General features: G+C 47.4%; 1 protein-coding gene across 1 annotated transcript in view; it reads left to right on the plus strand.

The window, feature by feature from the left end:
* The window catches only part of TTL (tubulin tyrosine ligase), a 159,329-nt gene that overhangs the window by 91,330 nt on the left and 53,814 nt on the right, over nt 1-14,185 (plus strand). Inside the window, exon 4 of the mRNA XM_078649045.1 lies at nt 10,647-10,782. Within this exon, the coding sequence (XP_078505171.1) occupies nt 10,647-10,782 (136 nt within the window). The remainder of the gene's footprint in view (nt 1-10,646; nt 10,783-14,185) is intronic.

Consider the following 14,185-nt stretch of genomic DNA (forward strand, 5'->3'; position numbering starts at 1 on the left):
CACTGGGAGGTTATGGTTCTCTTGGCTAGTAGGAAACCCAGGTCTATAAATTTACTAGTGATTTTGTTCTTTGAGGTGTGGGGGAACCAATGGAGGATACAATGTGCCATGGAGGGCTGTAGGTCCCTTTCGGTTACATCCGTCAACAGGGCCGTCACCCCCTGCCAAAAAGAGTCAAGAGACGGGCAATCCCACAACATATGTTTGAAATCAGCTTCAACCATTGCGCACCTTGGGCAGGACGCTGACTGGGTTGGGAAGTATTTATGTAGGCGGACCGGTGTTAGGTATGCCCTGTGTAGGATGTGAAAATGCACTAACTGGAAACGCGCATTTTGCGTGCTTTTCCAGGCCCTCTCCACTATCCCATTCCATGCCGTGTCTGGTATGTCCTTCCCTATGTCAGTTTCCCACTTCGTCTTTAGGGCAGTCAATGGGGTTAGGGCTTCTTATGTCATGCGCCTGTATAAGCAAGTTACTGCCTTAATGATGCCCGCAGCAACCACAATGTATTGGCAACCCATAGAGGTAGGTGGTTCTGTCAGGCTCGCTTTCCAGTGTTTTCGAACCGCCGTCGTGAGCGCAGTATGTAACAAAAAGTCACCCCGGTAGCTCATAGCGGTCTCGGAGGTCCTCAAACGGTATTAGGGCACCGTCCTCATACAGGTCACCTATCGTCGATAAACCCTGTTGTTCCCAGGTCTCCAACCTCTGCCAGGTGCCCCATGTGGTCGAGCCCTGCACATCTTCAATGGTATATCAGGGGCGTAAGGGGTCCCTATAGATCCTCTTTGCAGGTACCTATTCCAGCATTTTTGGGCTGTGGCAAATTCCCGGGTAAGGTGCATGTCCCCGATCGGGAGTCGCAATACTATGCAAGATAAATACCAACAGGGGACCCGACAGCTCACCTGATTCCCCCTCCCCCCTAGTGGCCCTCGCTACCCACTGTGTGAGCCATTGTAGTTGGACTGCTATGTAATACGTTTCGCAGTCTGGGACCGTTAGTCCTCCCTCCGCTCGGGGCCTCATGAGCGTGCCGAGCGCCACTGTGCGCCTGCCCGTACCCCACAGAAAAGATCTGATCATCGCCCTAAGCCTCTTGAAATAGACTGCCGGGATCCAGATCGGGAGGGCCCGAAAGAAGTATAGTAACCGCGGAAGGGTCACCATTTTGAGTAGCGCCACTCGTCCTGCTACTGACAATGGTAAGGTACCCCAGAATTCAAAGTTTGCCCTGGCTCCCCTGATCGCCTTCCCTACTTTTCCTTCGAGTATATCTTCCTGCTCGTGGTAGATCACCGTGCCCAAGTAGGGAAGACATCGCTCCTCCCAGTTCACCACATCAGCGTTCTGAGGGCGAATTCTGCCTTTGCGCATCGGGAAGAAGCACAACTTCGTCCAATTGACTTTTAACCACGCTACTGCGATCAGGGCCCGCAGCAGGGACTTTGCTCCTTGCAGTGCCTTGCCTGTATCTGCCAGGAACATTAAGAGGTCATCCGCATAAAGTGCGATATGGTGGATCAGTCCATACACGTCTAGTCCCTGGTACGCCCGTCCTAATCGAGCAAGTGCCGCCAGGGGCTCTACCGCCATAGCGAATAACAATGGGGAGAGGGGACACCCCTGTCGCGTGCCCCTCCCCACCTTGCATGCCTCGGAGATCACCCCTCCTGTTCTAACTCTGGCAGTTGAATCTGCGTATAACCGAGCCATCCATCTCACAAAGTCGGGACCAAGGACCATTCGTCGCATTACATGAAATAAGTACTCCCACTCTAGACTGTCGAAGGCTTTTTCGATGTCGACAGCAAATACCGCCGCAGTATCCACCTCGTAGGAATCGGCCTCCAAATGTGCAGGAGCCTTCGTATATTAAGCGCTGTGTTGCGAGCCGGGATGAACCCAGACTGATCGGCATGTATTAGGGTGGGCATCTGAGGAAGCAGCCGAGTTGCCAGTATCTTGCTCAGGATTTTGTAGTCTAAGTTGAGCATGGACAGCGGGCGGTAAGCCGTTCTATCCCAAGGTTGTTTGCCCGGCTTTAGTAAAGGAATAATGATCGCCTCCCTGGTGGAGTCCGGCAATCGACCTATCTTTTTGGCTTCATTATATAGGCACACGAGGCGAGGGGCAAGGAGGTCGATGTAAATGAGATAGAATTCTACTGGGAGGCCATCCGAGTCCTGAGTTTCATTACGGGCCATGCTTTTGATGGCTACCCGCACTTCTCGCACCTCAATGCTCCGCCCCAACAGTTTCACGTCCTCGTCACCCAGTTCTGGCAAGTTCAGTCCCTCCGTAAAGCTGTGTAAGTCTTCCTCACGGCTGCGATAAAGCTCCGTGTAGTAGTAAAGAAAACAACTTGTTTATCCCTTGTTGATCAAAGCGGGCCACTCCCATCTGGTCTCTCAACTCCAGTATGACTGAGCCGCGAGGAATCAGATTGGCCAGCCAGGCCAAAAGGGCCCCGGATTTATCTCGCTCCGAGTGCGCCTGTGTGTTATATTTCTTATAATCAAAGCACCTCAGACGTTCTACATTTGCTGCCACTGCTTCTTTTGCTTCTAATAATTCATCCTGCTTAACCGGATTTCCAGGGCGCTCCTTCTCCAGGGTGCGCAAGCGATCAACATCCCTTTGAATGTCTTGTAGGAGGGCCTTCCGAGTCCCACCGAAATACATCTCCCTCGCACGACCGTTTTACAGGCGTCCCATTCAACAGTCACAGCCCCAGATGTCCCCTCATTAAACTGGAAATATTCTACAATGGCCGTGGCAATGGTGGTACGGAAGACTTGATCTTCAAGCGCTTCCGGACGCAATCTCCAGGTAGGGATTCTGGGGTGCAGCCGCGACCATCCCAACTGGGCCAGCAACAGATTATGGTCTGAGATAGTTCTAGTGAGATGCTCGCTACTGCAAATCTCTCCGTGCACATCTGGGGAGCATAGGAAGGGGTCCTGGCGGACGTGCAATTCGTACAGGGCGGAGAAAAAGTAGTAATCCTTAGTCAATGAGTGTTGGGCCCGCCAAGTGTCTATAAACCCCAAGTCTGCTGCCAGGTAGAACGCGCCACTGCTAGTTTATATGCTGGTGCATTCGGGAGGGGGGGTGTGAGCGATCTAGGTCAATATCCGTGATACAATTAAAATCGCCCCCAAGTAACAGTGGCCCTGCAAGGACTGTCGCTAGCTTGTGTGATAGAAGAGAGAAAAAGGCAGGTTGGTCCACATTAGGTGTGCAGACCTCCCAGTGTTGGGTCTCTGCCATCTAATTTCCCCTGGATCACCACATATCTGCCCTCAGGGTCAATCAATTGTGTTGTGCATTGGAAGGGAACCCCAGCTCTAATCCAAATTAATACCCCCCTCGCATATGCAGAGTATGTAGTGTGATAGACTTGACCCCTTCAACGGCTTTGTAGAGCTTTCCCTTCTAGCGCAATGAGGTGGGTTTCCTGGAGGAATGCGATGTGTATGCCCCTACGAGTTAAGAATGAGTGTATCTTGTGACGCCGATTCATAGTATGCATACCCCGTACATTCCATGTGAGACATGAGTAGCCTAATGCGGGTCCCATTGCTTACAACGACATAGACAATGTTCCATTACTCCTGCCCCCACGACATGCCTGGTTCCCCCGAACATAACCCCATAAGTAAAACATCCCCAACTCCCCCTCCCCAGGACAGGCACCCAACTCGGCAACCCCATCCAAACAATGAAAATGTGCCTACAAAATCTACCCAGTTAAGGCTGCTTGGAACGTCAATTCGATGATTCCAGATACCCTCCCAACCCCCCCCCCCGCCCATAGTTTAATATCGCCATCCAGGCCCCCCCATGTCTCCTGTGGTGCGCCCAGGCAGTCCGCCCCATACAGGTAAAAGGACCCAAGGCCCAGTAGGCAGCGCAGATACCTCGTGAATTCAGTCACACTGTTCTTGCTGCTCTTTCATCCAAACACCCCATCTGCGGGGTAACCACTGGTAGATCTGCATCCGAGAGCCCATGGGCGCTGCTTGAACTGGGGCTCTCCTCTCCACTCTTCGTGCGCTCCGAATTGTTACTGGCTGGACTAAGAGCTCCGTGGCTGATGGCTGCCACCGCCAATACTGCCTTGTCTACTCTCCTGGCGCCAGTCTGTGGGAGAGACGGGCCTTTGCGTCGATAGTGTGGCGGGGGAGCGATGGCGAGGCCGCAGGTGGCGATCGCGCGCCAGGCTCCGCCCGGGTTTCCAGCCAGTCCCAGGTGGCGTGAGGAAAAAATGTGTACCCCTGTCAGCAGACACTCGCAGCCGGGCCAGGAACAGCATTGCATAAGGAAGATGCAGTTGGCGCAATTTCCGCTTAACTGTTAAGAAAGAGGCTCTTTGGCGCAGCACTTCTCTGGTGTAGTCCGGGAAGATCATTACTTTGCTGTTCCCAATTCGCAAATTCTGTAGCTCTCTGGCCCTTTGCAGGATCAAGTCCCGGTCACAGTAATGTAGAAGTCTGAGCACCGTCGGGTGAGGTGGGACCCCAGGCCTTGGTGGGCGAGCCGGAACCCTGTGCACGCGTTCCAGTGCGTAAAATGGGGATAGGCCCTCCGGCGCCACCTCCTTTTTTTTTTTTTTTTTTTTTTTATCCATGTTTCCAAAAATTGAACTGCATCGGATCCCTCCTCTCGCTCCGGGACTCCCACTATGCGGAGATTGTTGCGTCTGGAGCGCCCTTCGCTGTCTTCCGCTCTCACTTCCAACACGTGGACCCTCTGCACCACCTCGTTCAGCGTCTTTCGTAAGGCAGCGACCGTATCCGGAATGTCCTTCATGGTGGTCTCGTTAGACGCCACTCGCTCCTTGAGTTTCCGGTGGTTATCCTTTAGTAGGGAAAAGTCTGAGCCGATGGTATCGATCCTCTTCTCCAAAGTCTTCCTCGAGGCTATGATGGCCTTCATGATGTCACCCAATGAGGGGTCCCGAGGCTGTGTGGGTACACTACTCCCAGGCGCAGATTCCCCTTTCTCCATGTTGTGTCCCGGTTCCTCGATCTGCAACACCTCAAAACCCTTCTTCCTGGATACTCTGCCCATTCTGAGGACCACAGACGGTAGTAGTTACCCAGCCCCACAGAGTCTATGCACTCACTTCTCCCCGGGTGGGGAACCTGGCGTCCCCTCGCAGGCTCAGGCAGACCTGAACGTGGTACTCCACCGGGTGCTCTCTTCGAGCTCTCAGCGCGGGCAAGCCGGGACCATGCCAGCGACAATAGGTCTCAAATCTTCCACTTCCCGAAACATCTGCGTCCCTCGGTTCCGCACCGCGTGTGTAGCCCTGTCGATGTTCCTCCGGGCGTGCCAGTCATATAGCCCTCGTGTCTTTCCTCAGGCCAAGACTCTCGAGGAAGTCTCCTGCACCTTCAATCCAGAGCACCTCCTCGGATCATCGTCCCCGGTCTCCTCCTCTCACCTCGGCTCCTAGGAGGGCACAGTGGGCACCACGCTGCTCCGGCGTCTGCTCGACCAGCTCCCTGGGTTATGCTCTGTAGCGCCGGTCTGATCTGCTATTAGGTCCCCCAGGAGGAGCACACAGGCGGTGGGGAACCGCAGGGAGAATTAGCTGTCTCCCCTCTCCAGTCTCAGGATAGGCACCAGCACTCCAGCTATAAATCAGGGGTTGCTGCTCTTCGGATGCTAATCCTCCACTTCCCCCAACTCCGATGAAATGGACACCGACTCACAGCGCGGGCGCCGCCATTTTAAAGTCAGGCAAAACGACCAACAACCAAACAACCAAATTCGATGTCTCCCCACCTTTAGTGGTCGCCAGGGTCTGTCACCTTCCGTTCGGGTCAGGTCTCTCCCAGGGCTCTCCTCGCGCCGGTAGGCGACTCTCGGTCAGGAGTTTCTCTCGCCACCGCCGGCCGGCCATTTTGAGCCCCTGTGTCGCGGGCCTCACGGAGCGCGGGGAAAAGTTCTCTTGTCCCGTTTGCGGCGCTTGTTAGCGCTTACCGCCTCTTCCTATGTGGTCACCAGGCTTCCCGCCCTACGTCCGGGGTCGGGGGCCCGGTATATATGCCAGGATTAGTGCGGGAGAAGGGCGGCCGCAGAGGAGCTCCGGAGACCGCTGCCGCCTACATCGGCGTCCCTTTAAAAATTGGACTGATGATTGATCCTTTCCAAGATTCTGGGATTGTGGCTACAGAATTTATGTCATTAAAAAACGGTTGTGAAGCCTTGCTTCAGTGTTCTGCATCGTATTTATACAGCATCGTAGGGATGCCATTGGGGCCTGGGGCGCCCGTAGCTCTGCCGCTGGATATTTGTGTCTTTATCTGATTTACAGTAGGGACATAGCATTCCTCTTTGATGGATACTGATAGGTCCAAGTCTGCTGCCAAGTCGCTCCCCTGAAGATTTTGCGGTTTGAACTGGGAGCTGTGTTGCTCTTTCAGAGTAGGGTTATGCGTCACCTATTCCCTGTTAGTATCTCCTCTACCCATTCTCGTGTTATCCATTTCTTTATCCACTTCTGCATCCTTTTACGCTTTATTATTAAAATGGGTGGGAGGTAGTCTACCGAGACAGCCTCTGTTATGTTAGAGCTTATTCCAGGATGGTTTGGTCGCTCTATTCTATGGATTGTTTGCCAAAACCTAGCGCTATTTTTTTGTTTGGCATCGTGAAGTAGCTTAACCCACAGCGCTTCGTTCTTTGATCCTATTTTCCCCCATTTCTTTCTTTTTAGCAGCGCTTTTGCTTTCCGGAGGGTCATTGCAGATCCGGTTCTGTGGTGTTTTGGTCAGCTGCCTTAATGATTGGTTTATGGTATGTTTTAGTGTTTTTGATTCCGGGCTAGTTGTCAGCCTTGTTAAGGCGCCAGCTGATGAACGGCTAAGGCGCTCGACCTCTGACCTGGGGATCTGGGTTCGAGTCTCGGTAACGACGCCAAAAACCCCCTGTGATTCTGGGCAAATCACTTAATCTCCCCGTGCCTAAAATGAAAGTGTGTCCTCATGTAACGTAACTGGTGCTATGTAAAGCGCTCTGATAACTGATTCGGTTCGGTTATAGTTCGCGCTATATAAAACTCTGCAAAAAAAAATAAAAAAATTGTCCTGATTTTGTCCCTATCCCGGTCGGGGGTTTCCCACCAAGGGTCATAGTGAAGTTTTTCCATGCTTTCCCTGTTTGATCTGCTAAGTATTTTGCTTGGTTATATAGCGATTTAGCTGTGGCTGATATTGCTTCAATGTTGTTAAGATTGCATCTTATTCGTTTAAGGTTTGCGGTTGCTTCAATGTCAATGTCTTTACAAGCATCTAATATGAAGGCTGGACTCGCTTTAAATGTCACTTCCTGGGGTAGGTGGTATGCGTTATCTTCACTGCCTGAACGGCGCTTTGTGCTGTGATTTTTGCCTTGATGGATAGGATTATTCCTATTGTAGATATTGAGGCTAAGATCATTAGCCCACCCGAGCGATGACCAAAATCAGAACTCTTTATTACTGGAAAGAAATGGGAGGTGTAACCCTGGAGCTCAAAAGCCTTATCTTCCCAGGTTTCCTGGAGGTGTATTATGTCATATGTTTTTAAATAATTTGCTACCTCATGATCTTCAGCTTTACTTGCTAGGCCATTGATATTCCAGATACACATGCTGATTTTGCCTTGTTTACAGGGGCTACCAATGAGGTGCACATTTCTTGTCAGGTTAGTCCCTCTGTTGTTATTGTTTGTTTTATTTGCATCCAATTCTGCGTTACCGATGTCGAAGCTGGGATTGGTCGCCCAAGGCCTGTATTCAGATTAAAGACCTTTGTGCAGGTAGTTGGTGCGCCAGGAGTGCTTCTCCTTGCGCCTCTCAATACAGAAGTGGAGTTTTTAATTGACATGTTGGTGTGGACATTTAGGAAAGGTGTTGGATAGGGAGATTTAGATTCAGCTTCCAGCTTTATTCCCCAATGCTTGAGCTTGATTTCTTCTTTCATAATTTTGTTAGCTATCTCGCTGGATGTCCATCTTGTTTTGGTTGCCTCTGGGCACAGCCGATTATTGGTTGGTAGGAATTCTTTGGAAAGCCGATCTGCAGAGCTTATATTTTCTAAGCTTGTGATGGAGTTTAAAAGTTGTAATACATCCCCCTGTTTAATACGTCTGCTCTTCCACTGGATTCATACTCGGGGATTAATATGATGGAGGCCATTCCTTCTGTTTTTCTCGCCTCCATTTCATGGATAGGGATTACCTCCTGCAGAGGAGGCCTTGGTTGGAAAAAAATGTTCTTACCCTCTCCTAGATTACCATTCCGTTTTAAGCCCTGAAGCGCCCAGGGTCGAGTGTCAATCAGTGACACTTCATCACAGAGTGGGGTGGGGTCAGTAGTCTCCCTGACCCCATCCCACTCTGTGATGACGATAGGACTGCTGCCTTCCCTAATTGGGAAGGCAGCTGTCCCAAGCCTCCTGGAACCTCTGAGGCAGAGCAGAGCTAGCTAAAGGTAAGTGTGATTTAAGTTCTTTTTACATTGTTTGGTGCATGCGTGCGTGCATGTGTGAATGTTTGGGAAAGAGTGTTGTGAATGAATGTGCTTGTGTGTGTGCGCGCCTGGTTGTGAGTGTTGTGTATGTGAGCGTGTGTGTGTGTGTGTCCCGTCCGCCCACCTCCCCCCAAATCTTACCGGTCGCCACTGCTGTGAAGTAGAGTCAGGAGTAGTGAATAACTGGATTTACAATACAATATTCACACTACTGGCTCCCAATGAGAGCTAAACATATATATATATATATATATATATATATATATATAATTTATATATTCCAACAGTTAGGTTCAAGTCGGAGAATGATGGCGCTCTTATGGTGGCGCTGGGCTCTTCGGCAGAACCAAGCCGATAATTATAATAACTTTTCTCCCTCCGCTGGAAAGGAATTTTGAGCCGCACACTGAGCTTTCAGTTTGCCGGTTTATTAAGGAGTTCAAACAGCATGTGGCAATGTCCTGACGCGTTTCGTTCGCCGTGGAACTTTTTCGAAGGTTTGCCATTCACCTGGTCATGCCGTCTCCACTTACAAGTTCAATATTATTCAAATCCATTTCCTCTAATGGTCTTTTATTAGGGAATCACTTCCTTTGATGACAAAGTGCCTTGTGGGACTTGTAGTGCAGATGGCAATCAGACTTACTTCCCTCCAGTGGGTGGTGTAACTTACATGCTTTTGGGAGAACCAAGCCGATAATTATCGGCTTGGTTCTGCCGAAGAGCCCAGCGCCTCCTTTCCAGCGGAGGGAGAAAAGTTATTATAATTATCGGCTTGGTTCTGCCGAAGAGCCCAGCGCCACCATAAGAGCGCCATCATTCTCCGACTTGAACCTAACTGTTGGAATCGGTAAAACGACTAAGGAGAATGCGGTGCCGCCGAGGACTAGCCTCGGTACTGGACCTGTGTCAGTTCTAAAAGCGGACTAACCCGGGAGAACTTTCTGCCAGAGAATATTACCAACTCCCAAAAGCATGTAAGTTACACCACCCACTGGAGGGAAGTAAGTCTGATTGCCATCTGCACTACAAGTCCCACAAGGCACTTTGTCATCAAAGGAAGTGATTCCCTAATAAAAGACCATTAGAGGAAATGGATTTGAATAATATCGAACTTGTAAGTGGAGACGGCATGACCAGGTGAATGGCAAACCTTCGAAAAAGTTCCACGGCGAACGAAACGCGTCAGGACATTGCCACATGCTGTTTGAACTCCTTAATAAATCGGCAAACTGAAAGCTCTCTGTGCGGCTCAAAATTCCTTTCCAGCGGAGGGGGAAAAGTTATTATATATTTATATATATATATATTCAGTCAATTTAGTTGTGAACACTACACTGCAAGAGTAGGAGGCATCTGCTCAGGTTCTTGCCACTTGAGAAGTTGGTTGTGTATCTTATCACGTACTTGGTTGACACTATCTTGTTGACTGGCTCATTCATGGTTTATCCTGGCTGATTACGTTTTTTCCCCTCAGAATTGAACCACAACATCCATAGGGCTGAAACTTATCTTGTTAGTGAAGTATACTTTTGAGCCCTTGGCTTCTTGTGAATAGAGGGTTTTAGTTTCCTGAGTCTTTGAGATTCACAATATTATGGTGGCAAAACAGCACTCCATAATTATTGATTTGTTTAACCACAGGGTTATTTCAGATTGCCTAAGACAGCAGCGTTGGGATTCACAAAAAAACTTTAGGGCAGGATCACTGTGTAAGTAGATCCAGAGAAAAGCTCCGAGGTAATGCAGTCTTGAATACAAAGTCCTACAAATTTACATTTCTCCATTACTACCTCACAGCTGTGGTTGGTTCAAGTATATGTCTTATATGTTTATTGATCAAAAGGATATCTTCTGATAAAGACTTCTTCTTGATGACCTCTACTAAGCTGAGCAATGGTTCTAGTTAAAAATATATTTTACTGGCCTAGGTTTATTGTAGATGTTTATACCTGTATCTTTTAGCAGTGTTCTGGCGCTTTTTGTTGCCTGACTCGCGCTTAAGAATGTTAAAAAAGTATTAATAATAATACTGTAGGTACCACTGATTGGGTATCTCTTCGTTATTTCGTTTTATTTATAACCCTCAACTTACATTGGATGTTTTATCTGTTTGCTAGGAGAAGGAATTCTTATTTCGTCCGATGCGATTCAGCTGCTACACTACATAGACAATCAAGGCCAGGTTCATGTGATTCAGAAATACCTTGAAGATCCTATGCTGTTAGAACCTGGACACCGAAAGTTTGATATCAGGTAAGTGTCCTTTTTAACATCTCCATCTTGAATCACTTAAGGTAAGGTGGCTTTGAAGAATAGGAGGTAAAATGCCTTAGAAAATGTCCAGCAGTTAAAAAAAAAGGAAAATGAAAAAAGCACAACAGAGCGAATTAAGCTTGAAAAGCCAGATATTTATTCCGTGTCTTGAACAAGGATCTTGTTGCAGAAGAACAGCTACACTGTGGAATACACTAGGTGAGAACTGAGACTCCAAATAACAAGAGGTTTTGCACACCTAGTTGGTTGACACTGACAGTAACGGTTTCTAAACGTAATTCTGCGTTGCAAAGATGAGATTGTTCAGTCTGAAGATTTCAAAGGTGAATATCAGATACATACCCCCTGATGAAGGACTGCATGTCTGAAATGCATTGGGAACTGCATGAATGCATTTAAAAATTGATGATGTATCATTGGGTTCCTCAGATATAATAAGAACGTATTTACTTTTGGAAAATAAGTGTATAATAAAACTCAAAACAATACATGAAGATTGAAATAAAACATAAATGGAGAAACAGACATTGAAGTACGAGACTAATATTTTGAAATGCTACGCCTCAGTACAGCCTGCCAGAGTAGCACGAACAAACTATGTATTTGCAGACAGGAGTACTTATTAGAAGTGCCACAAGGATCACATATTTCCTATTGCTTTCTTATTTATCAAGCATCATAAATGTCGCCGGAATAGGGGATTATATGGTGAGTACTCTGGAAAGATGAGTGAGTACACCCACAACTTTGTATGTTTGATAGTATTCACACACTGCTTCCATTTAGTTTCCCCAACCTGGAAAAGCATGCAAATGTATTCCTGTCTTATGCAGGAGCAAGTGTTTTTCTGTAGTGTAATAAGGAAGGGAACACCCATGTACTTAATGGCAAAGGTTAATACAGTGTTGCTCCACCAAACCTTTCTCCTGTGGACAAAAATGTTAATTGTGGCAAAACATGAGAGATTTAATTCTGCATATTATCCACCGTGAAGATGCTCAGCATCAATAAAATGTGTTATTTGGAGCGTTCTTGGGAATCTATGTATATCCTTGATTTCTTATAGGCTTCTGGGGATTTTCGTAGGTGCTCTTTGTGAATCTTTTAACAGTTAGAAATCTGCAGCAGGCAAGGTCTTAAGGGGTTGACTTCCAACTTTTAGACAGAGGGCTTTATGAATAGTGCTATTTGTTTTGACTAGAAGTATTGTTAACTGGTGGTTCAAACGTTAATTAAAGTTGCCATATTTATTTGGAAATTATTTCTGATAAATGATTCTTTACACAAATTCCTCACCATATGAACATCTTCCAGACGAAAGACTGGATTCAGAAAACATTTCTCAAGCAGTAGCTCACTTGTGTCGCTAGGTGGTATCATCTAACCTCAGCCACGATTCCAACCTGCATGGAAGTAACATCATCATAGTATAAATGGCATTAATTGACTCATTGGAGTCTGTACCTCTTTTTCCTTACTCCATTGATGCCGGTCAGGCGCTGTTTGCGGGGTCTCACCAACAAAATTCCATAGCAATAGACAACAACTTAGTCACACGACTCCATCTAACGGTTTAGAGTTCAAACATGGCAACCATGTGAAACCTCCCAACATCTTTAACCCCTTCTGCGCTCATGACGAGCTGAGCTCGTCATGAGTTGTGCCGCTCGCATGCTCATGACGAGCTCAGCTAGTCATGTAACGCGGCTTTTTGAAAAAAGCCGCGCAGCGCAAAAATAGCTGCCGCACGCATGCGGGTAAGTGGTGTCTTGGACCCAACCATGACATTTCTGCCTGCAATACTTGCTCTACTATGCAACTGAACCCAGTTAGGGAACAGGACGCCAAGCTGTTTATTTTGGCTGGAGCCAACAAGGACACCCCAAAACGTTCCATTTCTGATCTTTCAGCTAAGTGCCTGGACTGGGCATGGTCCGCCATGAGTTCCTGCACAAACACAGGAAATGCCATAAGGAAAGAGAGTCCATTTCTTCCATGAGGGAATGGTCCTGCTTTCTGTACAGTTTGGGGACTCAGTGCTATTCTTCAACACTGATGATTCCCTTGGGATGATTCCCTTGTCTTCAGAGCCTATTTCTGTTTTAGAAAACAAGAAACTGCAGTTCATGAAGCCATCTTCCAATCTTTTTCAGATTGAGGCCTTTCCGCAATCCATGCTTGACATTTTCAGGACAGCACGCTACCCTTTGAGCTGCTCCCCAAGTGTGGAGCCAATTCCTGCAGAACCGGAGATTCTTGAGGCTCTGAACCCAATGGCACTCATCTCCCTCCATACGTTCGCATCACTTCCAAAGCAGCTCTTGCCCACTACAGCACCAGACTTTTTGCCTTCACCACTGCAGTCGGAGCTAATTCTAGCAGTTTTCGCCTTTGAATGTGGTAGACCTCTAAGATGTCAAAAACAAAGATTTGTTCCATTTTTTAGGACTCCCCCTTGTAAGGACTAGGGCTCAGAGATTCTCCGGGATGGGGGAACTTTACAGAGGAGAATCCGATGCTCTTGGAATGCATAATCAAGACTATTGGTGCATGAGAAAGGCAGTTCCAAGGCTGATCATCTTCTGCCTCTCTACTGCAGACACTGGCCTCTGCTTAGATATACAAAATGCAAGTGGTTGTGATACAGCTCCAGAAAGGGACATTCCGTACTTCTCATGCTCTCCTCCAGAAGATACTTGTTAATTTACCTCAGTGGTAAGAGTAGCAGAAGCACTGTTGAGAAAAGTTCTGTGTCTTAACATCTTGACTCAAAATTCTTGTCCTCTCATCCTTCACCCGGAGTATTTGGTGTTTGATGATTTTCAAGCCTCATCGGCCAAATGTAACACTCTATTTATGAGATTTATAACACTGTCACAAAATACAATTTGAAAGACCTTCGTTTAACTATGGGCTCTCCATGCACTCAAAGTTACAAAGCATAAACCATTTGTCGACATGGTTCAATCACAGCTGCAAAAGGGTTCAACATAAAAAACCAACAGATCCAGATGCACTCAATTCCATTAATGAATATATAGTGATTCACATTTTACCAGTAATTCCAAGCATGATACTGTGGGACGATTCAAAGAATGCCATTCTAAGGTAGACACCACACAGGTAGACACCTGGAGTTGCAATTAACTAACTTTCTTTCTGATGGTCGCATCCTTTGTTGTTCTGATAAAATGCCTATGGAAAAATAATTCCATCTATTAATGAATGAAATCTTTTTCTTTCAATTAAGTTGTAAATAAATGATAAATATTCAGTCCTTCGGATATTTTGGGTACGACTGGTAGCTGGAAATATACTCCAATGTGTGAGCGAAAATGTGGTCTGTGTAATTTTGATGCAGAAAATATTTCCCGTGTTTTAG

The sequence above is a fragment of the Lissotriton helveticus genome, chromosome 6 (genome assembly GCF_964261635.1).
Source record: "Lissotriton helveticus chromosome 6, aLisHel1.1, whole genome shotgun sequence".
Lineage (NCBI taxonomy): Eukaryota > Metazoa > Chordata > Amphibia > Caudata > Salamandridae > Lissotriton > Lissotriton helveticus.